This window comes from Rattus norvegicus, chromosome 5, assembly GCF_036323735.1.
Source record: "Rattus norvegicus strain BN/NHsdMcwi chromosome 5, GRCr8, whole genome shotgun sequence".
NCBI classification, from domain to species: Eukaryota; Metazoa; Chordata; class Mammalia; order Rodentia; family Muridae; genus Rattus; species Rattus norvegicus.
Genome location: NC_086023.1, coordinates 147,449,733 through 147,477,121, shown reverse-complemented (window position 1 = coordinate 147,477,121; position 27,389 = coordinate 147,449,733). Strand labels below are relative to the sequence as shown.

Below are 27,389 nucleotides of genomic sequence, written 5' to 3'. Positions count from 1 at the left end.
ATAAATAATTCTTAAGAGTTTAAAGAGCTGGGCATGTGGTGGCCCAGGCCTTTAATCCCAGCACTGAAGAGGCAGAGGCAGATGGATCTGAGTTGGAGGCCAGCCTGATCTATCAAGCAAGTCCCAAGACAGTAAGGGCTACAAATAAAAACCCTGTTTTGCAACACTCCCCTGCCCCCCCAAAAAAAGTTCAAATAGAAGTTGCAATGCCTATGCAAACCTGTAATAAAAATGAATTCCTTGGAATAGGATTAGTCAGGTACATACTTACTGAATACCTGTGGATCTATTAATGGTGGGACACAAACCAGACAGCCCTTGAGAATGCTAAGCAGAGAAAAGAGAGCAAACAAACTGGGAGTAGGGAAGAAATGCACAAAGAGCATGTAAAATATGTTTTATTGTTCTTCAAAAGGGTTCAGGGTTCGGGTGTCAATCAGGCTGCACGCCTTCCATCAGTCTAACCTCTCTCACAAGTCAAACTGGCTCCAGCTAGCAATACTTCATTAAATCCAAAAGAAAAAAGTTTTAATCTTGAGGGGGGAAAAAGAAGTCCAGTTCTGAGAACAATTAACATTAGTCTTGAAGACAAAGCGAGGGCTGCTCTGTGTTCCTTTACACACCTCCTCCCCCCAGCAGGAATGACAGACTGTGTCAGGCAGCACTGATGCTGTTGGGCACCTGCGTGTGCAGACCCTCAGGGGAGCTACTGTGCTCACAAACAAATGCATTTACACACACGCCAACACTATGAGCACGTCAGTGGAAAAGGTCTGGGTGGTACTGATCAGAACCCTGGAGGAGTCAACAGTCAACCTAAACGTAAGGGTAAGAAGTTTTCATCTCAAGCTTTGTTAAAGAAATCGAATGTCATGCTCTGAAGTAAGAATTTTTGGATTATATCATCATTTTTTACTTTAAAATTCTAGAAACAGTGTCAAAAGCATTATTTTTCATTTTCTGAGATGAGGCAGAAAGGAGGACTACATATTTGCATTTAGTTAAAAATCAGAACAATTCCATCAACAGTAAACAGGCAACTCAGAAAGCTGCCAACATCTGAGGTATCGTCAGTGAGATGTCGTCCATCCTACTGGCCTGACTGACACAAACAAAATGGGAGGCTTATGGCTCTGCACAGTAAAATCCAGTGGGGAAAGACGACTGCAGGCCTGCACTCAAGGCTTGGGTAGCAGGGTATTGTTGAGTGTGGAACATTCAGGTGAGGAGGGTACTGAAGATGCCCCCCACTTGCTTTGTCTGGTCAACTGCCTTCTGCATCGGCACACTGAGCAAGAGCCCACACGACGCCATTAGCATGTGCTGGTCACTGGGTGCCTACCATTGTGCTTCAGCCCGACACCCTGTGGACGCAGACTCACCAGGGAAAGCTGGTTCTGACAGTGATTTTTCTTGAAGAATCTAGTAACAATAAGGTGATGGGGTGGTTACACTGAACTGTACAAATAAACAACAATTTGGAAAACCACCACCACAGGCATTTCTCAAGACTGAGTGTTCTGTTGCTCCTCTGACTATTGCTGAAATCGGTCCTAAAACTTTAAGATACCAGTTTTTAGGACATCGTTAGATAGCAAATCCACAGCCCACACTTCTACACTTGTAGAAACACGCTAACTCTCCTGGACACACCAGCAATGGCCTCCCGTCATCTCTGCAATAATAGGAGGCCCACTTGTTTCACTGATGGGAAAAGGAAGACCTAGGACGTCATTTCCTCACCATTTACAAAACCAAAGGCTCCTGGCTACCTTTCATGCCCTAATGGTAGATCAGGGCTGCAAGGGAAAAAAAACTAACATCAGCATCCATTATCAACAGACTAGAAACCGCCTGGACCATAGAATATATGCGCCACTGCTTTTTCTTTGCTTTTATTTTTATTTATTTATTCATTTATTTATTTTTTGGTTTTTTTTTTTTCCTAAAAGTGCCCAGGTGGGCTTAAGGCTGCCAGACACACGCACATCTACAGCAACAAGGGTTTCTTTCTATTCCATCTACGTCTATCAGGAGAAGGGAGGGAGGCAGGAGAGAGGGAAAATCTACCTCCCCCAAATCCCACCACAAGGAGACCTATGTGCCAAGCATAATGGAAGTGTGTGCTCCCCAACAACTGGCTCCGCACTGGTTAATATTCTGCTGGTTTTCCTCAGACATCTATTTTGAAAAAGCTTAAAAAACACAGGAGATTTGAAATAATTCAATCCTGGCAAAAATCAAAACTCCAAAACTAGGAGCAAAATCATCTTTCACTAAATTAATCCCTTTTCCTTTCTTTTTTCTTTTCTTAAACATTTTATTCGTGTTATAGAGGGATTTCTTTATCGTTTGCCTTCTTCTCAATCATGAGGAGTCGAGGAGTACGGAATCCATCACTACTTTGATGACACAGGTAAGAATCCAGATTCACATTTCCAGGTACCCAGAGTTCCCTCTAATGCCACGATCCAGCCGGCCTTCCTCTGCTTCTACTGAACACAGCAGTGCCCGTTGGTATCTCTGAAGCGTAATCGCATCTTAGGTCGGTATTTCTCCAAGTAAAGCAGCTGTTTGGAATTGAATGCTCCTCTTCTTTTTCTGAAAATACAAGAGCAGTGCGCTGTCATGTAGCAAACAACTGTACAGCTTCCTGAAATGCATTGTCAGTAGACTAACGCCTTCTAGCTCGCCCTCCCTAGCTAAAAGCCTGCCTACCCCCATACCTCATTACTTGAGAAAGTTGAAACATGACCTTTCATCCCTTTTGGTTTTCCAAGACAGTGTTTCTCTGTGTAGCCTTAGCTGTCCTGGAACTTGTGGTATAAACCGCTCAAACTCAGACTCTTCCTGCCTCTGCCTCCCAAGTTTCTTTCTCTGCCTGTTACTGTAGTCTAACAGAAACCAGCAGGGTTTTGAACACCAGATCACTCTTTCCTTTTAGATTAACAGAGTCTTCAGATCAGAATGACAAACAGGGATTAGGATGCTTTAAAAAATAACCTACAAAGACAAAGCCTCAGGTTCAGGACAGATGTGCATGCTCTAATTTTGTTAAAGAAAGGAACAATATGGCCTATGATTTCAGATCAATGCCCGGACTATGGGGATATGTGTATGAGAACAGCCACTCTCTCAAGACTGCCAAGTGATGACTGTTCCTTCATGCAATTCATGCACTGCTTTTGCCTGCTGGTCCTATGGAGCTGCACTGGTGCTGTTATAAAATCCAATACAAGCAGCACTGATCAATAATCACTGTCGGGATTCCTAGACATCCAACGATATACTGACATCAAAATCAGAACAACAATCCACAAATGCCAATGGTATTCAGTCTCTGTCACTTGCCTTAACCTTTCTTTTTCTACCTTTAGTGTCTTAAGCCCAAAGCAGCCAGTGCTTGTATATTCCAAATGACTCCATCCCATAACCTCTTCCTCATGCACAGCCCGCTTCAAGTGTCTGAACATACAGCTTCATACTCACTGTCTTATAAACTGAACAGCATCTTCATACTTCATTCCGCATTCAATCAGTGCAAGTGCAACTAGCACAGGAGCCCTGTAGAGAGAAGCCGTCCGTAAGTCTCCACAAGCCCTGAGAATCCCAAGAGTTTTACTTTTTACCTGAAAGCTTACTCATTTCCAACTTGAGCTTGTGTTGGGTATAGTGGCATAAATGCCTTTAATCCCAGCATTTGGAAGACAGGCAAACCTCGAGTTCAAGGGCAGCCTGAACTACACAATGAGTTCTGGGGCAGTCAGGACTACAAAACAAGAGACCACGTATCATAGATAGATAGATAGATAGATAGATAGATAGATAGATAGATAGATAGACAGACAGACAGACAAGACAGACAGACAGACAGACATAGGAGTGGGTAAATGGGGACATACAGGAACAAAAGTATTTCCCGCTCCGACTCAGTAACTGATGTTCTCCTCTACAGCAGGTTCTTACTATGAGGCGCAGGCCAGCCTAACACTCACAAGCCATCCTTGCCTCCTACTACACTGCACTCAGCTTCTCAATTCTTTCTTTGTTTTTTGAGACAGGGTTTCTCTGTAGCCCTGGCTATCCTTGATCTATAGACCAGGCTGGCCTTCAACTCAGAGATCCACCTGCTCCTACTTCCCAAGTGCTGAGATTAAAGGAGTGTGCCACGACCATCCAGCTATAGTCTCTATTCTTAAAAAAGAAAAAATGTTTTAAAAGCACATTAATAGAGCACTGCCTCCAACTATCTGAGACAGGCGATAGAGATAAAGCCACCCAGGAAGGCCTCACACCATCAACCTTCAGGAGAACTGAACCTTCCAACCTCATGAAGAAACCTTGCCATACTAAAGGGGCTAAGCTCACAGTAATGTTCTGAGTCACAGTGCACACCATAAAACTGGCATTTATCCTGCTGTTGATCGAAGTATAAAGCACTATCAAAAGCAATGCTTGGTGAGAAGGATTTTACATTCACAGACAATTCTCATTATGTACACATTTCTATTAAAGAGTTTAAAGTAACCTTCTACCTGCTAAGTTCATTTCCTTTCCTTTCAATCCAAACCCAACCATGTACAGATAATTTAATCTCTAAAACAATTGTAATTCTGTCACCCACTTAATGACCTAAATCTCTTCTTGAAAGAGGGGCAAGGACCTTCATTACATTCAGTATGGCACTAAAATCAGATCCAGACCCAACCCAAAAGGCTCTTATTAGAGCTTATTACACTGGCATTTTCTCACTTCCTTTTTGGTGATTTAGTATCAATTAATTACTGAATGCAGATTCGGCCACGATGAGAAGCTTAGCTTATTTAGATCTCAGAAAAAGAGGAATTACCTTCCCAATCCTGCAACACAATGCACTGCGACACAGCAGCCTGGCTCTTCCCGGAATTTGGTCTTTAACAGGTTTAGCCAATCATCTACTATCTGATTAGGGGGCGGAGCTCCGTCATCAAATGGCCAGTCCTGAAAAGAAATGACTTCTTACATCAAGCTGGTATGTTCTCAGGGACTAACTTCCTAATAAAAAAGAGCTGAAAACAGTCAGGACAGACAGGCTTAGCTACTCCTTTTTAATCCCCCCCACCCCCAGAGACAGGGAGACCCACCCACCTCCCATGTGCTGGAATTAAAGGCGTGAGTCACCACTGACCACCTCACACCACGAGTGTGCATGCGTGCAAGTCTGTGTCTGTTTCAGAGAGAGGGTTTCCCTGGGTATCCCTGGCCATCCTGGAACTCACTCTGTAGACCAGGCTGGCCTTAAACTCCAGAGACTCTCCTGCTGGGGTAAGAGGTGTCTGGCACCTCATACATCTATTTTAGCAAAATCCTGATCACTGTTGAAAAACTACCCAGGACCAAAATCTGAATGCCAAGCAAGTCTTCTCAGATGGACTACAGGAAATGGCACACCCATCTAAAGACAGACACACACACACACAAGTGTTTTGAACTGCGCCTAGGGCTTTAAAAAACACTAGAGAAGTATTCTGCCACTGACCACACCCCGCCCCAGCCCTACGTTAACCAAAAATCTTTGTGTCACAGACTGAACTCTTGCATGGTCAGGGTAGCAGCTAGGCTAATAGAGAAAACTCTCCAGGCTGACACCAAGTCAGAGGATCATTGCTATCGTGTTTTCAGCCCACCTGGCGCTGTGTGCCAGATGAGTCTCACTGTCCTCTTCTTCACTAGTGCATTTGAACAGGAATGGCTCTCACAGACTCATGTGTTTGAATTCTTGGCCATAGGGTGCTGCGGCCTTGCTGAGGAAGGTCACCCTGGAGTCGGGCTTTGAGGCCTCGGATGTGTGCTCAAGCTCCACCCCGTGTGCTACAGTTTCCTCCTGCTGCCTGCTGACCAAGATGGAGCACTCTCGGCTCCTTCTCCAGCACCATGTGGGCCCGCCTGCACACTGCCCTGCTTCTGCAGTGACAGTACTAGACTGAACCTCTGAACCTGTAAGCCAGCCCCAGTTACCTGCTGCCCTTTATAAGAGCTGCCATGGTCATGGTCTCTTCACAGCAATGGACACCCTATGACAGTTATCATCTTCTCCTTAAAGAAATGCTTTCTAGCAGGTTGTTGTGGAGCTCACTAACCCAGCACATGGGATAGTGGCACTCGGCAAGTTCCAGGTCAGCCTGTTCTATGGAGCAAGTTCTAAGCCAGCCAGAGCTACATACACAGAAACCCTGTCTCAAAAAAACAAAAGCAAAAGCAAAAGGCTGGGCAAGCTAGATGGCTCCACTGAGTAAAAGTGCTTGCCACCCAAGCCCAATGAACTCAGTTGAATCCCTGAGATCCAAATCAATGTAGAAGGAGACAACTGGTTCCACAAAGTTCTCTGCTGACCTCCACTCAGGTACACAATAATGAAAATGTTATTTAAAAACGTAAAACAGTAACTGGCTCAGGGTTTAAGAGCTCAGTGTTCCTGTGAGCCAGGAAGTGATGGTGCGCACCTTTAATCCCGGCTCTTTGGGCGCCTGCACACACAGACACACAAAATTAAAAACAATGGGCTGGAGACATAGCTTAGTTGGTGAAGTGCTTGCCTAGCATACATGAAGCACTGGGTTCGCGTCCCCAAAACTGCATAAGCAAACACAGCAATACACATCTGAAGCCTGAGCACTGGGAGGTAGAGGAAGGAGACTGTTCAAAGTCACCCTCAGCTTGGTGAGTGTCAGACCGGCCTACTTTGAGCGGCCAGAGACCGCTTCAAATAGTACAATCACTACTGTACTATATTGGACCAGTCTTTCAGAATGGGAATGCAAGCCAAATGTTACAATGCAAGTAGTAAAATAGTTTTTAAAAACCAGAATGTTGGTGGTAGTTTTTATATTTTTACTAAAGCAAACATGAGAAACCTTATAGATCAGACATGAAATGACCACCCACCTGACCAACAAGGATACCTGCCTACATAACTGCCTTCCCAGTCACTCACCGGGTGGACACCTGAGATCACTGAACTATACCTACCTCTCCTTACTGCTTTCTTCCCAGTTAATTACACATCCTCCTATTACACTGTCCTCACAAAGTCACATAAGATCTTATGGCACACAAGACTGTAAGGTCATTTCATTCCTAAGAGCTGCACCTTATGGGCCAAATTATTCAAGGAAAAGGTAGATTTTAACTAGCATGAGTCTCTTCTTTTCTATAAAGAAACAGCAATTAGCATGCTTACTTTGTATTCAAATTGAACTCAACTACATCTAACTGGACCAGAGCTCTTCAGGAAAATCTACCCAAGTGTTAGAAACTACTCTGCACCAAGATGCCTTCCCCCAGTCCTTAGCTTTTTTCCCTGTCTTTTTGTCTTCTACAATTATCCACAAAATATTAAGTTACTAATAGATTAGTACTTACAGATATGGTAAAGGATATTTCCATATGAAGTATTTCTGATGGAAATTACCTACTTATATTCAAATTAGTAGTATACAAACAAAAGCTAAACACTTCATGCACCTCCAAACTACGACAATTTTCACTGTGTGTGCTGGAGTCTGAGAACCACCTCAGGTGTTGTTCCTACTCAGATATTGTCCACTTCATTTCTGAGGGGGTCTTGAGACAGGACCTCACGGTTGTAGCCTGGGCTGGAATTCGCTATGTAGACCAAGATGACCTTGAAACCATGGAGTGCCTTCAGTTAAAGGCAGGCGCTGCTATACCCAATCCCTTTTATCCACTGAGAGTGTTTTTGAGACAGGGTCTTTTTTCTTGGGTTCTGAGTGTCAATCTCAGGTGCTCAGGCTCTGACGGCAAGCACTCCACTGTCTGAGACATTCCCCAGGCCCCAATTTCCACATTTGAGAAATAAGTGTGCACTTAATTCTGCCTTTCATTTGTTGAAAATACACTGCAAATGTAGACTCTAAGGACACAACGGATAATGTTGCTCATGTATTAATCCAAAGAAACTGTAGGAGACGGCTATTAACACTGCCTACTAACGTGGCACTTGAGTTTCAAGCTTCATAAACATCAGTGTTTGAAATGTAGTGCACTCCCAGACACCACAAAGACACATGACACTCACTAGAACGTGGATCCCTTCTTTTTCAACTGGAGCTTTGTCATAGGTAGCATCACAAACTCGGACCAAAGTTGTCACTCCGTACTTCTTGAGTTCCTTTAAAGAAAAACAGTTATCAGGGAACCTGCTTTTGGAATCTGAAACCTGGGTTCTACAAATGTACTATCTGGAGAGATGGCTCTGAGGTTGGGAGCACTGACTGCTCTTCCAGGGGTCCTGAGTTCAAATCACAGCAACTACATGGTGGCTCACAACCATTGTTTTTAATTTTGTGTGTAATGGGATCTGATACATTGTTTTAATTTTGTGTGTAATGGGATCTGATGCCCTCTTCTTACATGCAGATGTACATGCAGAACATGTATATAATAAATAAATAAGATCTTTTTTAAAAAAAGAAAGAAATGTACTATCAGAAACTAAAACTAGGCAGTTTTCTTCTTAGACAAAGCTTAAAACTGCATAAGCTTAACAGACACACACATACACTCCTGTGGAAATACTCATCTTTCAAAGGGCAATTTAGTAGCAATAGCACAAGATTTTTAAAAGTTCATATATAGGGGTTGGGGATTTAGCTCAGTGGTAGAGCGCTGGGTTTGGTCCCCAGCTCCGAAAAAAAGAAAGAAAAAAAAAAAAAGTTCATATATACAATGACCTAGAAGTTGTATTCTTGGGACTTCACAGAAAGCAGGTACTAAGGTCAGGACAGCATCTTCACCATAGACAGAACAGAATGCTGAAAGGTATAAATACTGTCTATTAGCGTTCCCAAAGAGGGATGGCACACCTATACGGTGAATTCTATGATGGCTACAAAAGTAACACAAAAGAGACTGGTGGAACCGTTTTAAATGTGTAGTATGATCTCATATGTGTATTTCTGAATATACACACATGTGGGAAACAAAACCTAGAAGCCTAAGGTATTTAACAATTCAATGTTTTTATAATTTCTGTTATTTTGCTGTCTATTTTCAAGATAGGGTGTCTGTTTAACAGCCCTGACTGTCCTGAAACTTGATTTGTAGACCAGGCTTGCCTTGAATTTACAGAGATCCACCTACCTGTCCCCGACTCCCAATTATTGGGTTAATGCCTACTTCTTATTTTGCCTTCTCTATTTCCCCCCAAGACAGTATTTCTTTGTGTAGCCCTGGGTATCCTAGAACTAGCTCTGAAGATCAGGCTGGCCTGGAATTCAGAGATCAGCCTCTGCCTCCCCAGGGCTAGGATTTAAAGGTGTGTGCCTCCACTGGCTGGCTGCTTTAATTTTTATGCGATAATCATCTATTGCTTTTCTAAAGAGCAAAAGTTTAATTTTGAAATTGGGGGGAAAAGTAATTTTAAAAGAGCTAGTACATGGGGTTGGGGATTTAGCTCAGTGGCAGAGCGCTTGCCTAGGAAGCGCAAGGCCCTGGGTTCGGTCCCAGCTCCGGGGGGAAAAAAAGAACCACAAAAAAAAAAAAAAAAAAAAAAAAAAGAGCTAGTACACAATTATAGCCAGTTATTCCTTTAAACAGAATACAGGCCAGGAGCGGCTCTCCAGACACAAAGGCAGGCAGACAGGGCCATACAGTGAGACCCTAACAAACAATTATTTACATTTGTTCATTTTTGTGCCTGTGCTTGTGAACAATACTCCAATCTCCGGTCTCTCCTTCTACCACATGGGTTTTGGGGTTGAGCTTAGGTCAGCAGCTTTGGTAGTGAGGACCTTTACCCACTGAACCATCTCACCAGCTCCCAGCTAGAATTTTAAAAATAAGTATTTCTAGTGGCACAGACTTGTCATCTCTACTTAGATGGTTAAACAGAAGGACCACAAGGATCATCTGAGCTACAGAATTAGATTAAGGCCAGGCTGGGAAATTTTGTGAGTGCTTCACATAGAAAGTAAATACAGAAGGGCTGGAGACACAGCTCGTGGCACTGTCCCTCTTGACATGCATGAGGCCCTGAGCTCCATTTCCAGCCACAAAAATAGGGGGTGGGGAGCTAACATGAGTTTCATGGTTATTTCTCATCAAAATATTGTTATAATTTTTATTGGTAAAACTACTTGGTCTCAGCTTTGCCACCCATAACCAAGAGTCCCTGGCTGACTGGTCCTCCAGCTGCTCTCCACTCCACAACACATCAACTGAACTCACATTTGATGCTATCATCTATACAAGATTAAAGACTTTATATTTAAATCTCCCCTGAAGAGTAAAGACTTTCTCCATTGCATAAGGAGGAAAAAAGGAAAAAAGGAGGCTCCATGTTTACTACTCATGACCACTTCCTTCCCCAAGTTTCTGGATTCCTGTACTTGTAATAACTGCTGTTACTAAGCAGTTTGTGGTTGAAGTATGACATCAGTTTATTGTTTTTAATTACTACACGTTGATTTAGGGCATATGGGACATACATGTGTGTTATGGCAATGTGCAGAAGTCAGAGGACAACCTGGAGGAATCAGTTCTCATATTCCCAAGGATAGAATCTAGGTTGTCATGACAACAAGCTCCTTTACCCATCTTGCTCACCCCTTAACATGTGCACTAGGATGCATGACAGGCTTAAGGTACTAGTTCTACCCATACAATGACTTTTGAAGCTGAGTGGTGCTCCGTCTAGAAGGAGAAAACAATAGCACCCGTGGTCTCATAGTCGTACCTGGACCTTACAAACAGTATTCAGTGCTTACTGCAATGCTGAGTACATACTGTGGTCAATAAATGTTGAGTTTACTGAAAAATGGCAAAAATACTGCTAATAAACACAGAAAGAACACACAATTAGAAGTACTAGATAATCTACAGTATCTCCAAATTCCATATTCTTCCAAAATTGTAACAATTCAACCCAACGTAAACTATGAAAGGCTAAACCTTCGTAGTTAAGAAAAGCTGACCCGGAAGTCGACCCTGCCACCACCTTACCTCGGTGAACTTGTTGAGAGTCGCATTGGTTGGGTTGTGAGTTATCAGAAAACGCATGTTCTCGTACGAGATCTCCACAGGGGCTGGACGGTTCATTATGGCAAATAAAAAGTGTGAGCGTGCGTGTGTGAGTGTGGTGGGGGGAATGGGGGAGGAGGAAATCAATAAATCTTGAAATGTTTCGCAGCAGAAAACATTAAAAAGACCACTAAATGCCTCTTATTGATCACTATCTTCTCTATTCAACTTGCTTGTTCCTTATGAAGCTTCTCTTCAGCACAGGCAGAAGTGTTAAGAATCCACTTGAATCCAAATTCAACTTGGGCCTCAATGTCTGCAGATGGATACCTTCAGCTTCCAAAAAATCCAACTACACACAAAATTTAAGCAGCCTTTAAACTACATTTAGGCACTAGTGAGACAAGTTAAAAGTGTAGGTTCTTTTCCACTTTTGTTTACTTGATGCTTAATTTTACTGGAGTCATTAAAAGAATACGCTTGCAATTTAAAAAAAAAAAAAAGCCTACTACTTCTGAGGCCAGTCTCGGTGTCCAGAGTCTTCAAGGCAATGTTAATTATGGCACATAGAACCCCAAGCTCACTTGTCAGCGAAAAGGCTGTGCTGAGCCTGGCAGAAGTCTGCCCTCACGCTCAGAATCGCCATAAATGTGCAACGTATATTCCAACGAAAAACCTGGGGGGGAAAAAAACAGGTAAAATGAAGTGAATAACAGAACGGAATAAACATGAAGCCTTCAGAAAGAACAGATTCTCTAAGAGACCAAAATAGGTAAAATGTAACAAATGCTAAATTATCGACACCTTTAAAGATTGGGATAAGGGGGACATACATAACAAGGTCTTAAACACAGGTCTTACAATAATCATGTCTAACTCATTTTTCATTGTCTTGAGATCTTAAAAATTCATCCAATAAATTAAGGGTACTTGAAGAAAATGTCTTTCCATGGACTCTTTTTAACTCTTCAACTCACAAAGCGACTGCATTTGTCTGCTTTGGTAACTTGCTCTTTCACATGTATTCTGTTTAAAACAGGGTATTCATTTGTAAATAGGCTGAGGATAATTAACATAACTTTACTTCAAAAATTTGATTATATTAAAATATGAACTGGCTCCCCAATTATGATATTAATCCATTAAGCACAGCTAAATTTTTTATTTCAGGTCTGGAGGTATAGCTCAGTTGGAGTGCTTGCCTAACATACAAGTCTAATTAATTCGACTGGCAGCACCTCATAAATGGGTGTGTGGCACATACCCAGTAATCCTAGCACCTGAACGGTAGAAGCAGGAAGATCAGAAATTCAAGTTTAGGGCAAGCCTGGTCTACATGCACACAAGAGCTGTTATAAGTTAAAGGATTTGCCTTGAGTCACATAGTAAATTAACTGGGCCATGTGGTTTGTTTTTTAATGTATCCCCACTGTCTACGGGCTCAGCTCACGCACACATAAATGCTCTTCTGGTCCAGGTTTTCCTTTTTGTCACTGCCTCAAGAGCACAAAATCAGCCAGGCATAGCTGTAGTCTCAGCACTCAAGATGTTCATACAGGGAAATGACAATTCTTAGGCCAACTCTGTCTACACAGCTATACGGTGAGAAGTTCTATCAAAAATAATTTAAGGGATTTTTTTTTAAATGTGGACTTAGTGACATACACCTTTAATCTCGGCTCTTGGGAAGCAGAAACAGCAGAAGCTGATGGAGTTCTGTATGTTTGAAGCCACCTTAGTTTACATAGAAGTTCTATGCCAGCCAGGGCTATATAGTAAGACCCTAAGAAACAATAATTATGGGATTGGGGATTTAGCTCAGCGGTAGAGCACTTGCCTAGCAAGCGCAAGGCCCTGGGTTCGGTCCCCAGCTCCGAAAAAAAGAAAAAAGAAAAAAAAAACCAAAAAAACAATAATTTTAGGGCTAAAAGATGATTTCATGGTTGAGAGGGTAAACTACTCTTGCAAAGGACTTCAAATCTCCAACACCCACAATAAGCAGTTCATAACTCCCCTTGACTTCAGTTCCAGAGATCCAAAACTTCTGCCTCCCAAGGACACCTGCACCACGTTTCCATAGGCAGAGCACATGTACACAAATAAGAGTTAAAATGATAAAAACAATACAAAAAACCTTACAGGAAAAAAGAAATAGGAACAACTCTGGAGGCTAGAGAATGGCTCAGTCAGTATTAAAAGTACTTGTTGCTTTTGCAAAAATCTGGGTTTGGTTCTCAGCACCCACGTGGCAGTTAACAACCGTCTGTAACTCCAGTTCCAAAGAACTGAGCACCCTCTTGTGACCTCTGAGGCTTCATGTAGGGCGCACCCCACAAAACAGCTGAGTGGCGGCAGCAGCAGCGCAGGCTTTTGATCCCAGTCTGATCTGCAGAGTGAGTTACAGGACAGCCAGGGAGAAAAGAACAAACAAAAAAGTAGGAGCTATCTGAAGGTCAGTGATTCCCAGAGCATCCTCTCCAAATATTGCTATAACAACACTCAGAGAAGTAGCAGCTTCTAAAATGTCAGTTTAGGCCCGGTGCTTTCAATTTAATGTTCCATTACAAACTGGCTCAGTCAGATGGCGTCTTTATAACCCAAAACGCCTCTGGAAACAGGGAAATGGTCTAAAATTTTTCTCTCGCCTCTTCTATTAAGCCACCAATAATACTTATTTGAAGTTTCAGGGCTAAAAATATAGCCATGCTTGCCTAACCTGCATAAAACCCTGGGTTTAATATTAATACCCTAACACTGCAAAAATTAAAATTTAAAAGGCTTGGTACACCGGTGTACACCTATGGATTCCAGCTCTTGGGAAACAGTGCAGAAGAATCCAAGTTCCAGGCCAAGCCAGGGCTACATTGTTAAGACCTTGTCTCAAAAAACATTAAATTTATAACTATGAAAACATTTTTGCTGGAGAGAGCTTGCCCAGCAGGCACAGGCCTCAGGACTGAAAGGAAAAATAAAAAAAACTAAAGGCTCTATGTGAGCAGATAGAAAAGAATATGAAAGATGTATTGGTATAAGTCATTTGGGGAAGAAAGTGAAAAATACAGAGAACCTGGGCCTACAAACTTTCAAATATCTTCTGTCTCACATCTTTTTTCCTTATAGATATTCTTATTTTATAAATGGCATAGTTGATAATGCTGTGGACACAATATAAAACATTCCTAAAATATGGCCCGGCCTTGGATATGGCTTTAGAACCAGAACACAGGAGGCAAAGGCAACCAGATCTCTGAGAGTTCAAGGCCAGTATGCTCTACAAAACAAATCCCTGGCCAGCCAGGGATGCAGAGTGAAGTCTTGTTTCAAAAAGAAAGTGGGGGGGGGGGGGGGAGGAAGGAAGGAGGATGGAGGCCTGCATTGGTAGTGGTGCATGCTTTTAATCCCAGCACTTGGGAGTCCAAGGCAGGTGGATCTCTTGAGTTCAAGGGCAGCCTTCTACAGAGAAAGTTCCAGAACAGTGGGGGTTAGACAGTGAAGCTGGGGATGAGGGTTGGATGTATCACAAGTTCAAGGTCATCCTTGGATACATAGAAATTTGAAACCAGCCTAGGCTATGTACAGATCTCTAAGTCCAGCCAGATCTATATAGCAAGTTCCAGGACAACCAGGGCTACATAAAGGCACTGTCAAAAGTCTAACTACTTTTGTAAGACTCAATTGTAACTGCAACCTCAAACACAGGCACCTGAGGTTATTCAAGACATTTTACAGAACACTCCTCGTACAGTCAAAGAGCTTTAAGCTAGGAGAAATGAGAAGATAAGATATTCTGGCCTTTTAAAAACCAAAAGATCTTCAAGTAGGTAAATCTGGTTTTTTTTTGTTTGTTTGTTTTGTTTTTTTGGGTTCTTTTTTTCGGAGCTGGGGACTGAACCCAGGGCCTTGTGCTTCCTAGGTAAGCGCTCTACCACTGAGCTAAATCCCCAGCCCTGGTAAATCTGTTTTTAAGCCAACACTATTAACTAGAAACAAATCACAGACAAGAGCCTAGAGCTCCTGACTCCTTAGTTAATTTTTTCAATTTTGGACCCACCCACATATTCTTCAAGTCCCATTCTCTTTGCATGCAAGTCTAACTTTTCAAGTAACTACAACTGATGACTTCTATTTAAAAAGCTACTCAAAAACAATGGCTTGCATACACAGCACAGGAAAACAAGGAAATTCTAACCTGCATTTGGATCTTCTGGTTCAAGCTTATCACAGCTAATGTGTATCAGATGAGTAGAGGCACTAAAAGGACTACATTGTAGTGGCAGCCAGACTTAAAAGCTTACAATCCTAGCACTCCATTTTCTACCTAGTCTCCAGTGTTTGTCTGTTGAGCAAACAAAACAAGCTTTATCCCATCTTATTCTTCCCGGTTCATTCTGGAAGAACCATTTCCAGAGATAACAATAATTTTTTATTAGATTTTTCAATCCTTAATACTGAAGAGCTCCAACAGCAGAATTTCTGCCAAAAGAAACACTATGTTCTATCAAAATTAACAGACATATGATAAAAGCAAGTTTTTGTCCCACCCCTTCTCCCAAGAGTCCAACCACCCATCGATAGTACAAATTTTGCACCTGTCACTTCAGCTGAACTAATGTTAACCACAATTGACACTTGCCACAAAGCAAACCTGTTTTAAAAACAAATCAGAATCTCCATCACCTACCACAGCTAGAACGCTCACAAGTCACAGAGTTCTGTGCTGCAGCATGAATTCTGCACTCATGTCCCATACAGGGGAACATTTTCTCTAAGCATCGGTCAAGCACTGATTCTGCTCTACCTACTTAAAAAAATAAGAACCATCACTGACCTGGGAAAGTAGCTCTGTGGGCAAACACATTCTTGGCAAACCCAGCATGCAGCACTTGATTTCTAAGAGTGGAGATAGTTATATTTGACAACTCAGGAGGTAGAGGCAGAGGTCTCAAGGCCGCCTCACCTAGTGAGGAAGGTCAAAACCCTATTTAAAAAAACTTAGCAGCAACATGATACAGTTTACTTGACAAATAAATTATTAAGCACAAAATAATCTTTTATAGAGCCTAATTTTAGAAAGATTACATTTGGGAGTGTGGGGGTAAAGAAATGGCTCAGTGGCTAAGAGCCTTCGCTTCTCTTTCAGAAGACTATCATTTGGTTCAGGCAGTCACAACACAGTTGGCCTTCAAGAGCACCTCTTACATGTTACGTTAAATTCATTTCTGTTTTTATGTAGTATTTTAATTTCAGCAAGAGCATTTTCAGAAGAATTGAAGAGCATGGTCTGTGATAATCTAGAGGTCTTGAAAGAAGAGGCAATCAGAGTCCTAACTAGCTGAGACAGTGTTCTGCCAGTCAATGGTACACAGACTAGGTAAAACTCTGAGGGCAGGGGGATGGAGAGATGGCACCATACTGCTTTTCCAGACCTGTGCTCAATTCTCAACACCCACACAGCAGTTCAACTCTGTCTAGAACTCCAGTTCCAGGAAAACTAGCACACATACACCCAAGCATGCAGGCAAAACACCAATACACGTAAAGTAAAAATAAGTTACTTAAAAAAAAAAAAAAGAAAGAAAAAAAAAACATTCTGGGGGGTATAAAATAGCTAAAATCCTGGTATCCGAATTTTACCATTTGCATCTACCTAAATGAGACTCTAAAGCCAACATATATGGCACGGTCCAGTACCCAGGGTATATTAATCAGGGTATATTCTTTTTTGTTGTTTTCTTGTCCTTGCTATCCTGAACTCACTCTATAAACAAGGCTGGCCTCAAACTCAGAGATCTACTTGCCTCTGCCTCCTAAGTACTGGAATTAAAGGCGTTTTGTGCACCTCCACTATCTAGATACAAGGTATATTCTGAAAATGGAGAACTAGGCAAAGTTTAAAAATATAATAGACCTACATAATAAACAAACAGGCAAAGATAGATAAAAGATGCTATGGAGCAAACAAACTTAAAAGAACATGGCAGAATAAATGGTATGCTTTTAAAACTGTATTTGCGGGTACTTTCAAACCCAAGGACTATCTCAAAGGTTAAAAGATAAGAGAGTGAGGGGTGGGGGAGGAAGGGGGGGATGACTAAGGACAGAAGCATTAATTTGCTTATCTTAACACACACCTTTCAAATGGTTTCGGCTTAAATTCTAAGGTGATCAAGAACCTCTAATGGCTTAAAACTTAGGTTCCAAACAATGCTATTAGTAAAGGCCTCCAGAGGGCTAGCCCTCTGCCTTAAGCAAGCATGGAACAGTTCCAGGAAGACAGTTTTCACATTTGTCTACAACTCAGCAAACTTCACACGATGCCCCAGCAACTCCAACAGTCCTGCTAAATGTGAATACAGCTATTCAAAAGCGTGAGAGATGGGTCAGTCCTATTCGATTTGATATAATCTTACTAACATCAACCCATTCTCATCAAGCTTTCACCTTTTAACTCCAAATTAAGTCATAAGCACTAATGTGGGTCAGTATTCACCAAATTCAAACAGCACGTAGAATACAAATACAAGTAAAAGAATTTTAGACAGAAGGAAATGGAACCTAAACCCCAAAGCCTAAAAAACAAGTGTAGTTCCTGTTATTTTTCTTATGAGAAATTCTATAGGAAGTCATGTGAGTCTTTAGCCTCTATGTTCAAGCAACATAAAGCCAAGATGTACACATAGTATATACACAGCCAAAACCTTGCAATATTTTTCCCAAAAGAAATACATTTTACATGAACAAAAACATCGGCATTTCCCATTGAAATAAATTCAACTGATCTAATCTGGAAATTGACTCAAATGTGCTAAAGTTTCTTTGTGTATGTCTAGTTAAGAACATATTAACCTATCTATTGGATATATGTCACATAGCTCGCAAGGCAACAGTTAAAAGTTACTGTTGGGACGAATTTTATATTTCAGAGGGCAAAAAAATAAATAAATATAATGCCACTCCTCGGAGAAAAATGCAAAATAAAACCACCTGCAGTTCCAGAAGAGACCAAGATCCCAGTTTTTTAAAAAGCCCATCAGCAAGAATCTGCTAGAAAAGTGACATTTTAACCAATCCAGAAGATGGGAACCAAATAGATATTCAGAGCCCATTTTAGACAAGTAGGTAAGCTGTGATTATGACTATAGAATAAGGACACACTTTGGGTGTTCCAGGAAAAACAGGAGGACCAATGCTACTGGAATAGAGGGCAAAGCAAAGACATTCAGATTCAGAAGTGAGAACTTCATAGGCTCCATGAAGCTTTTGGCTTTCATTCAGAGAACGATGACCCTCAAATGAAGCCAACTAAGGGTGTCATTCAAGAATGACAATTATGTTTTAAAGAGATCACTCCAGCTGCTTTATAAAGATAGACTGGGAAAGTGATATGGGTGGAAGCAGAAAGATGGGGGAGGGGCCTGTTGCCATAACCTAGGAGATAATGTGATGAAACCAAGGCAGTAACAATCCAGAGGATAAGAAAAAGTCAGGGGGTTGGGGATTTAGCTCAGTGGTAGAGCGCTTGCCTAGGAAGCGCAAGGCCCTGGGTTCGGTCCCCAGCTCCAAAAAAAAAGAAAAAGTCAGTTTTCAGATACGCTCTAAAGTAGAACCCAGAAGGCTGTGTCCACAGACTGGATATTGAAGGTGAAAGCCAAGACCCTAAGGAACTGTGAAATTCATAGGCACCAAGTCAGACTACAGAGTGAAGTCATTTTGACCATCAGTAGTTCCTTATTTACTCAGTACTGAGTGAAGAACTAACTGCACTTACTGTGTGAGCTTGGAGAAACTCCTGAAGGTGTGCAATCTGAAGAGAGCCTGTATTTACCAATGAAACACTGTTCACTTAATTAACTAGTCTCAAACTGACATCGTTCATCTTCCTGACTTACTCTAACCCGAGTGCTGTTGAGACAACTGCTCTCTCTCCAGCCTGGATCATCTATCTTGCTCTAGCTTTTTTTTTTTTTCTTTTTTCTTTTCTTTTTTGGTTCTTTTTTTCGGAGCTGGGGACCGAACCCAGGGCCTTGTGCTTGCTAGGCAAGCGCCCTACCCCTGAGCTAAGTCCCCAACCCCTTGCTCTAGCTTATCAAACAAAAACTGGGACACTGGCTTCTTAAAATTTAGAAGATTGATATTAATTTCCCTCCATCCACCGACTTTGAGCCGACAGTAGATAAAGTACCTAATGTTATGCAGCAGGAACCACGGTATGTGTAAGTAAGACAGCGCGGCTGCTCTGCTTAGAGAAAAGAGCTCGGAAGAGTTTCCGAGTTACTCCTTGGTTACTCCCACTCCCGCACTTCCTCCTTTAAAAAGGGAACTTGAGAATGAAGTTCCAGTACAGAAATCAATATCCATTCTATAAAAAGAAGCTATGACCTTGCTGGTAGGAAATGTCTTAACATTTCAGAATCAGCAAAGACACATGGCCTGCCACTCAAACAGGAAAGGAAAGCAATTAGCGACAAGCACACCTGCTTCTGAGACCCTGACAGCTGCTCGCTCTCGTCAGGTGGGCCCAGTTTCCACCCAAATCAAAGGGAACGGTTTTCAAATTTGTATCCTGGTGATTACAAAATTTTCTTTTTTTAGTAATATCTTTCTCTACAAATAGCTTTAAGACAAGTATTGTAGCATTTTCGACTCATACTTAAATTAAAGCAGATGGGCTGGGCAGTAGTGGCACAGGAACGACAGACACACACAAGAGAGACAGAGGCAGGCAGGTCTCTGAATTTGAGGTCAGCCTGGTCTATAAAGTGAGTTCCCAGATGCCAAGGCTACACAGGGAAACCATGTCTCAACCAAAATAAATAAATAAATAGATTGTGCTCATCCATACCTTCATTTCACTTGTACTATGGAGACTAGTTAATAGCACTTGAAGATACTCAAGCATCTTTTATTATAAAGTTAAGCTCGTTCTTTTTCTAAACAACTATAACAACCTGATGCAGTAAAAACTACCTCCAATTAGTTGCTTTGCCTGAAAATTAAGTCAAATGCTTTTCTTGATTTTTCTATCGTTCTTTTTTTAATCTCACTAAGTAGTTTTCCTGGAAAACAATTTAAATCTTAAATCGTTTTAATTCACTTTTCAACTTCATTACATATTAATTCAAAACCTGCCTACTGAGTTCATTATTTCATTAACGGGTACACTTGAGGACTTAGGGTGGTATTCTGCGGTAGCAAAGTGTGCTCAAGGCCTTAGGGTCAATCCCCAGAACCAAACCAACTAACCCACCAAAACTTCAACTTTCAACTATAATAGTTTTTGATAAAGCAAATTCAGAAGTAAAACCCCAAAGGACACCTGGCTTCTGCTTGTCAACACCACTCTGAAATGTTTCCTACCCTGTATCAGGACAGTTGAAATGACTGTAGCAGCTGCAAGTTCCCTGAGGTTGCAAAACAGACATTTGGAAAAGGTTATTTGAATCACCTTTCAAAATAACCCACAGCACAGGAGCAGCATGCAAAGCAAGAACCCAAAGGCCCTTTTTAGCATCTACCTACCTAATAGTGTTTCAAAATTCCCCAGCTATGCATAGGTCAACTCAACACTTTCCTTTCTCACTGACAAAACTACAATTTGTCCAATGGGGGGTCGAGGTGATGAAGATGTTCTCTTTGTTTAGGTTAACAAATAAGACATTTCAAAACCCATCTTGTCTGTATAAAATTCCTCTTACAACGTTCTGCTGTTAGGACATTTTTGTCTACATCTCAAAGAAAACTGGCTGTGTTATGACTTCACTTCCGCTATGCTTTTTTTTTTTTTCTTTTCTTTTTTTCCGGAGCTGGGGACCGAACCCAGGGCCTTGCGCTTCCTAGGCAAGCGCTCTACCACTGAGCTAAATCCCCAACCCCCCGCTATGCTTGTTTTTATGAATCATGTTTCATAGTCATCTGTCTGTAGGTCTCTTATACTATCTAATCACTAATTGTCCAATGATGATAGTATGATTTTTTTCACTAAACACAGAAATATTCCCAATTTAAAGCAATAACTCACAATGAACATTGGTGTGCAGTATGTGGGTTGTGAAGTAAACTAGTGAGATCACTGATGTCATGCCAAGAGTCTTCTGTTGCCACTAACTTAGTCTGACATGGGCTCTAATTTACAAACATAAAATCAAATTTTTCCCTGTCCTTTTCTTCCAAATGTTGCCTCCATTTGTAATACCCATCACCTCTGAATGGCACTAAAATGCAGCACACCATGCACAGCCTACTCAGGATCAAGCCTACAAAATCACTATGAGTAAAAATACTTGACAGGAATTAGGCTTTCATGTTAACAATATGTATGTTAGAGAAAGTGTGAAAAGAAGGTAAGAGAATCAAGGTTTCAAAAGAGTCAGCAAAACGGCTCAGCAAGAAAAGGTGCCTACTGCCGAGCGTAAAGATGGGGTCCAGAGCATCCGAGGAGCAACTCCTGTTCAACTGTCCTCTGAATGGCACATACCAGTGAGCATGTAAAAACAAAAACTTAAGGAAAGCATGAAACTGACAGGAACTGAAGAACTCAGCAGAAATTGTGAAGGACACATAATGTGACTTGAGGAAGATTAGTCTTGATTAACCAGATTAACACTGGAGACAGCCTTGACATTATGGAGAATTTCAGATTAGTTCAAACCACACTCAAGACTCTCAGAAATTCCAAGGTGGAGTAGTGGTCTTAAGAACGGAGCAAATGCTGTCAAACTGGGGTTTCTTATCCTCTAAGACACAGACAAACTTCACAATAAAAACATTCTCTATACCCATTAATCCCACTTGATCACTGAACTGGTTTACCCCCAGAAACAGAAACAACTTTAAAGATCACATCTCGTCAGAAATGCAAAACAGAATGTAGCTAAGCCAGGCTCTGTGGAACATGAATTCCAGGTCTCAGAAACTGTCGCAGGAGCAAACTGGTCACAGACAGTTTTGGGTCCTGGACAGTCAGGGCTGAGGATATTCCTTAGCTTACATAAGCAAGGCTCTTGGTTAGCTTCCCATGGACCATAGCATACACACCATATGCACACAGTGCTCAACGTAGTTCTCATATTTACCTAATTTAAACTACTCACCAAACAAAACCTTGTCTGCAAGTACACGACAGTTGTGTCACTAGACTCTTTCTCTAACACATCCTTCTCAATCTACGACTCTCATCTTTCTGCACTAACCAGCCATGTCTCCTTCATGATAGGCTTTCTACTATAATGCAAAGTAGAAAACACATCCTACTACTAAAACACATCAAACATGCATCTAAATTACATATATGAATATAATGATGGCACAACCTAGAACAACCTTCCTGTTAAACGAGGGGAAAAAGAGGGGACAAGATGTCCAAATCTTAAGACAAACTAGAAGATCTGATTCTGAATTCTATCAAATGATACATTACTTAGAGCCAACATTTTTTACCACTGCTGGAATAAAAATATAATTTATCAGAACTGCTAAAACAAATGTATCAAGGGTGCATTTTTATGCCAAAAGAATTAACATTCTCTGAGAAGAATGAAATTTCAACCCAAAAATACTATGAAAGGAATTAAACACCACTTCTCCAAAGGAGACTGCTTGAATGTTCAAGTGTGTTGTTTCAGACCAGGTTCAACCAGCACAGGAGCACACTAAAGCCTCATCTTTAAACTCTCTAATAAATAAAGAGTGCTTGAGACATAGCTTCACTGTAGCCCAGGGTGATCCCAAAGCTCAAGGTGACCTTGAACTTTTAACTTCAGCCTGCAGACTGAACCTAAGTGTCAAAAAGACATACAAGAAACAGATAATCAAGTCACAAAAACTTGTATAACTAGTATACTTTTCAAAATAACAATAATATACTTTTCTTGGAAAGACTTTGATCCGTCACAAATCTACAATGACTGAAGATATAGAGGGGCCAGGTGTGATAGTGAACTCCTTCAATTCCAGCACTGGAAAGCAGTGGTTGGAGGAGCTGAGAATTCCAGGCCAGCCTGGACTACATAATGAATTCTAGGACTGCCAGAGAGACACCCTTTCTCAGAAAGAAAGCAAGGGGGGAGGAGGAAAGAGATGGGGAGAGGTAGGAGAGGAGAGAAAGGGAGGGAGAGAATATATACAGTGCAGGGAAATACCTTTAAAGGGTGTAGCACTGTACAGAAAGGTCATTTTCTCACTCAAGCCCTGATAACTTAATGAGGACTTGTGGAAAGTGAACAGAGCCTACAGTTTCTTTTACTTTTTTTTTCCTTCTCTTTTTTCTTATTTTTCGGAGCTGGGGACCGAACCCAGGGCCTTGCGCTTGCTAAACAAGCGCTCTACCGCTGAGCTAAATCCCCAACCCCGAGCCTACAGTTTCTAAGCAGCTTCTTCATTGAGGTGAAGAGAAAATGACAATTTGTAAGAATGGCGGGACAACTCTTCCTGTATTCAACAGATTAAACTCAAATCACCATTTCCCAATGCAAGTCTGATTAGTAGTATCCTCTGCTTCAGCAGGTATGTAAGTGCTTTAATTCCAAAAGGAAAAACAATTTTTCACTCACCACCGTGTCCTTACTGTAGTCTCAGCTTAGATACCAATACTTGGAATTCAACATTTATTCTATAAACCAATTTCCTTACTTGTAAAGGTAAAAGAGTATTGCTGTGAGATTAATTAATAAATGTGATGAATTATTTGTTTCTTTACATTTATTCTGCCCATGTTTGTATATGTGCATGTGTGTGGAAGTCATAGCACACCCTGCAGTTGGCTCTCTATTGTGAGAGTTGCAAGGATGACACTCAGGTTGTCAATAAGCGCCTTTCCCTGAGGAACTATCACCTCGATGGATGTAAGGTTGTGGCTTGTGATCAGACACAAATAGGCCTCTAAAAAGGGGAGCACTATTTTTAGTGCTGTTACCAAGAACCCCGAAATTTAACGTATTTTATAAGCATCTAAAACCACGTCTCTACCACTACCCTCCTTACTAATTTGCTCTATTACTGCCCCACATTAAACTGTGTCCAAATTTCTATTCGCGCAAACTCTCACTTAACAATCTTCAACTTCTATTTAGGAATAATATGACGTTTCCGTCTCCAGAGTGAATGTGGAAAAGCTCTATGTTCTTCCCCTGAAGCTTTCTTTGAGAATGCTTTCTCCAGAGGTTTTACTGATCTCCAAACCCTAATTCCAATAAAAGGTTGATTACCATGTAAGTCCCTATTGAATTTCAACACTGTCCTCTAAGGACTTAGGATGAAGCTCTGTAGTAGACAGAGTGACTACAGGAGACCCTGGGTTCAAAGGTGGTAGGGTAGAGAGGTGGACCTAACAGAAGAAAGAAAAAAAAAAGAAAAAGAAATGCAATTTAATCTGCTCACAATACCCAACTACTACGTACGGACCTTTGACTTTAAGTAACACGTGCAGAAGCATTCGTTCACTCTTCCTTCCTTATGCCACCAAAGTTCAGAGATGTTGTAAATGGTTTCTGCTATAAACTTGGTTCAAATTAAATATTACTTGACTGACTCATGGAGGGAGTGGTCTGACTTCTGTTCTGAGTCAGAAAATACCCAGTTCAGCAGTTCTCAACTATTCTTCACTGGTAAAGGAGTTCTGAAATGCCAGCTTATTCTAGATACTAAATGTAATAAACTGTTGTCTTAGTAATACTTTTGCATCTGAAATTCAACTGATAGTACATTCAAGTGAATTCTCTTACATGTGCGTTGTAATCTCTTGACTTAATTAGCTGCACATCCCAAGAGAAAAACTTTTACAAAGTGGCAACTTCAGTTGACTCCTCAGCTCCAATAAATACCCCCATAACAAACAAAATTCCCAAATATAAAAGTCTGCTACATTTCTTTAATCAGCCTTTCCTCCCAGACATATCCCAGGTGCCTCATAAAAACTGTCTCAAAGCACACACCCTGGGGCCCCAAGACAGTTTCAAGGCAGAATCTCCTCCCACATAAAAGCCGAGTTTAGGCCCCCAAAATCTCAAGTCAGCATCTCCTACAACCATCCACTTGTCCTCTCCATTAGTTTCCACAGCTCTCCTGTGTGCAAGCTGCTAGATCATTGTAAGAATGAGAAAGTTCAAAGTCAGATATGCTACTGAGAGAATAGCTTGGTATTCTGGAAAAAAAAAATCAGGGGCTTTAGATGACATTAATTTTTAATCCAATTCTTATTATCTGTGTGACCTGGGACAAGCTCCTGAACAAAGTATCCGCTGTTCATGTGTCTCTCATCCCACTGTCACATCCAGGGGCACATCGCCACATCCCTAGTGCCCAGCAAACGGAAGCATCTCAAAACAACTGCCAACCAAGGGCCACCAAGGACATCCTCCACCGTCCTGGTTGTGAGAATTAAGTATTAAAAAACCACCTGTAGTACAGTAAGTGGCACTTATTACTAACTACCCCCACCTCCCAGTGAAAGACAATACTTCTCAAGCAGAGTGTGCTAATTTCTGAAAAAAAGGACACCCTAAGAATGCACCATTAATTTCTACCCAAGCTTAGCTGGGTCATGCCTGCCATCCTAACAGTTGGGAAGCTGCAGCAAGAAGACCACAAATGCCAGGCCAGGTTAGAGAATAAGACCTAGGCTCAAAAAAATAAGTTAGATATAGGGAAAATTTCTAACTTCAAGTAACATTGAATTTTGTTGTAATTCTATACCCACTATCACAAAGAACCACCTTTAAAAAAAAAAACCAAAACTTTCCTTATTCCCAACATTTTTTGGTAGTAGTAGCACGAGGAATTAAATGAGTACTTCTTTACACGAGCCAGTGCTATACCCCCAGACCCCTTTACTATTTTTAGATTAAGGTTCACAAAATCTCACGCCATTAACTGCCCTTGACATCTTCCATCCTCTGGCCTCTGACTCCCAAGTAGCTTTGCCTACTTATTCCCAATACTTTCTATGATTACATCATTGAATATAAAATCCGTACCAACTACTCTTCATCTCGGAATCCCCCCTTCAGCCTACTTTTACACCTATACTTTCAACACTTGGAAGACTTGAGGCAGGAGGGTCAGAGCTCAAAGCCAACCTGTTAGGAAGAGTTTGAGACCATACTATTTGGAATTTCTACAAGTACGACAAAACAAATGAAACAGAAGAATTACTCTGCAACCCCCCTGGAAAAAGGTCATTAACAACTCTTTCCGATCATTCGATCCGTAACGAAAAATGTCAGGATCAGAAAACAAAGCCCTGATAATGTGAGTTCTATAGTCTTATTTCCTCTTGCGCACTAACAAGGCTGAACTTCTCTCACTTCCTGTCTGAAACTGCTCAGCAACAGAGGGGAGGGGGAGTGAATACCATATACTAATCCAGCAATAGCAACTCCAAACTGAAGCATTTGCTGAATGCCTACGATGACGCTAGATTAGTCACTTAATACTTCGTGACAAATCCAAGGACAGACTCAACTATGGCACTTCTATATCGATATTTATGACCGTTTCTTAGGCGCTTTCCTGCAGAATAAGAGAGTCACTCACTGATAAAATACCGCGGTTTACCTCATTAAATATCCTTGACCTGAACACTAAGCATTTGCCAAAAAAGAAAAAAAAAGTTTATGCTTCCGAATACTTTACCGGCAAAAAGTCAGGCTTCTGGACAAGAGTCAAGCTTGGATGGTTAGCGCTGGGAAATGGGAGTGGGGAGGACGGCAAAGACATCTCTGGAAATTCATAAATTTACATACATTTTTTTACGAAAGGGGAAAGAAGCGCCAGAGATCAGCGTCTCGGGAGACTCAGATCCTTTCCTCTTACTTGACTGCAACTCAGGGATCCCACGCTTCCGCCTGAGTTTAGACCCTGGACGCGAAGGTTCACTATCAACACAAAGACTAAGGGGCCTCCAGGATGCCTGTGCTCACGCGCCGGACAAACGCAGGCGCACCCCTGCACACCTCCTCGTCCGCCACGCTCCTCCTCGCCCCCACTCGCTCTCGCCACACCTTCGCCCCCACAAGGACACATGCTGCCCGCACACGCACCTTCTCCCGCATTCTTCCAAGCTCACTCGCTCGCTCCCCCACCTCGAGCCCCGCTCCCCGCCCCTGGCCCAGCCCGGCCCGGCCCTCCTTCCGGGGACGTGTCTCGGGCCTGCTCTAATGGCAGCGGCGCCTCCCGCCCTCCCCTGCCCGAGGCCCGGGTGCCGCGCGGGGCCGCCCGGGAGGGGCGCACTCACGCTGGCGAGCTGGGGACTGGGCATTGAAGGCCGGCGGAGGCGGGAGCGAGGAGGCGCCTCTCTCCTCAGTCACCTCGGCGGCGGCGGCGGCGGCGGGAGCGGCGGCGGCGGCGGCGACGACTCCCCCCCAGCCTCGGCGCGC

General features: G+C 42.0%; 1 protein-coding gene across 6 annotated transcripts; it reads right to left on the bottom strand.

Moving 5' to 3' along the window:
* Positions 1-382: 382 nt before the first annotated feature.
* Positions 383-27,389, bottom strand: Ptp4a2 (protein tyrosine phosphatase 4A2). Of its 6 annotated transcripts, none has more exons than XM_039110880.2 (6): positions 27,248-27,389; positions 11,002-11,695; positions 8,078-8,170; positions 4,850-4,980; positions 3,490-3,564; positions 383-2,601 (listed from the first exon to the last, which is right to left on the bottom strand). In XM_039110880.2, the coding sequence occupies exons 2-6, from the start codon at positions 11,095-11,097 to the stop codon at positions 2,493-2,495; spliced, it is 504 nt and encodes a 167-aa protein (XP_038966808.1). In that variant the 5' UTR covers positions 11,098-11,695; positions 27,248-27,389; the 3' UTR covers positions 383-2,492. The 6 variants fall into 6 exon arrangements, with proteins under 6 accessions (XP_038966808.1, XP_017449154.1, XP_063144583.1 ...); XM_017593665.3 differs by lacking the exon at positions 27,248-27,389 and adding an exon at positions 27,054-27,190; XM_063288513.1 differs by lacking the exon at positions 27,248-27,389 and adding an exon at positions 26,757-26,894.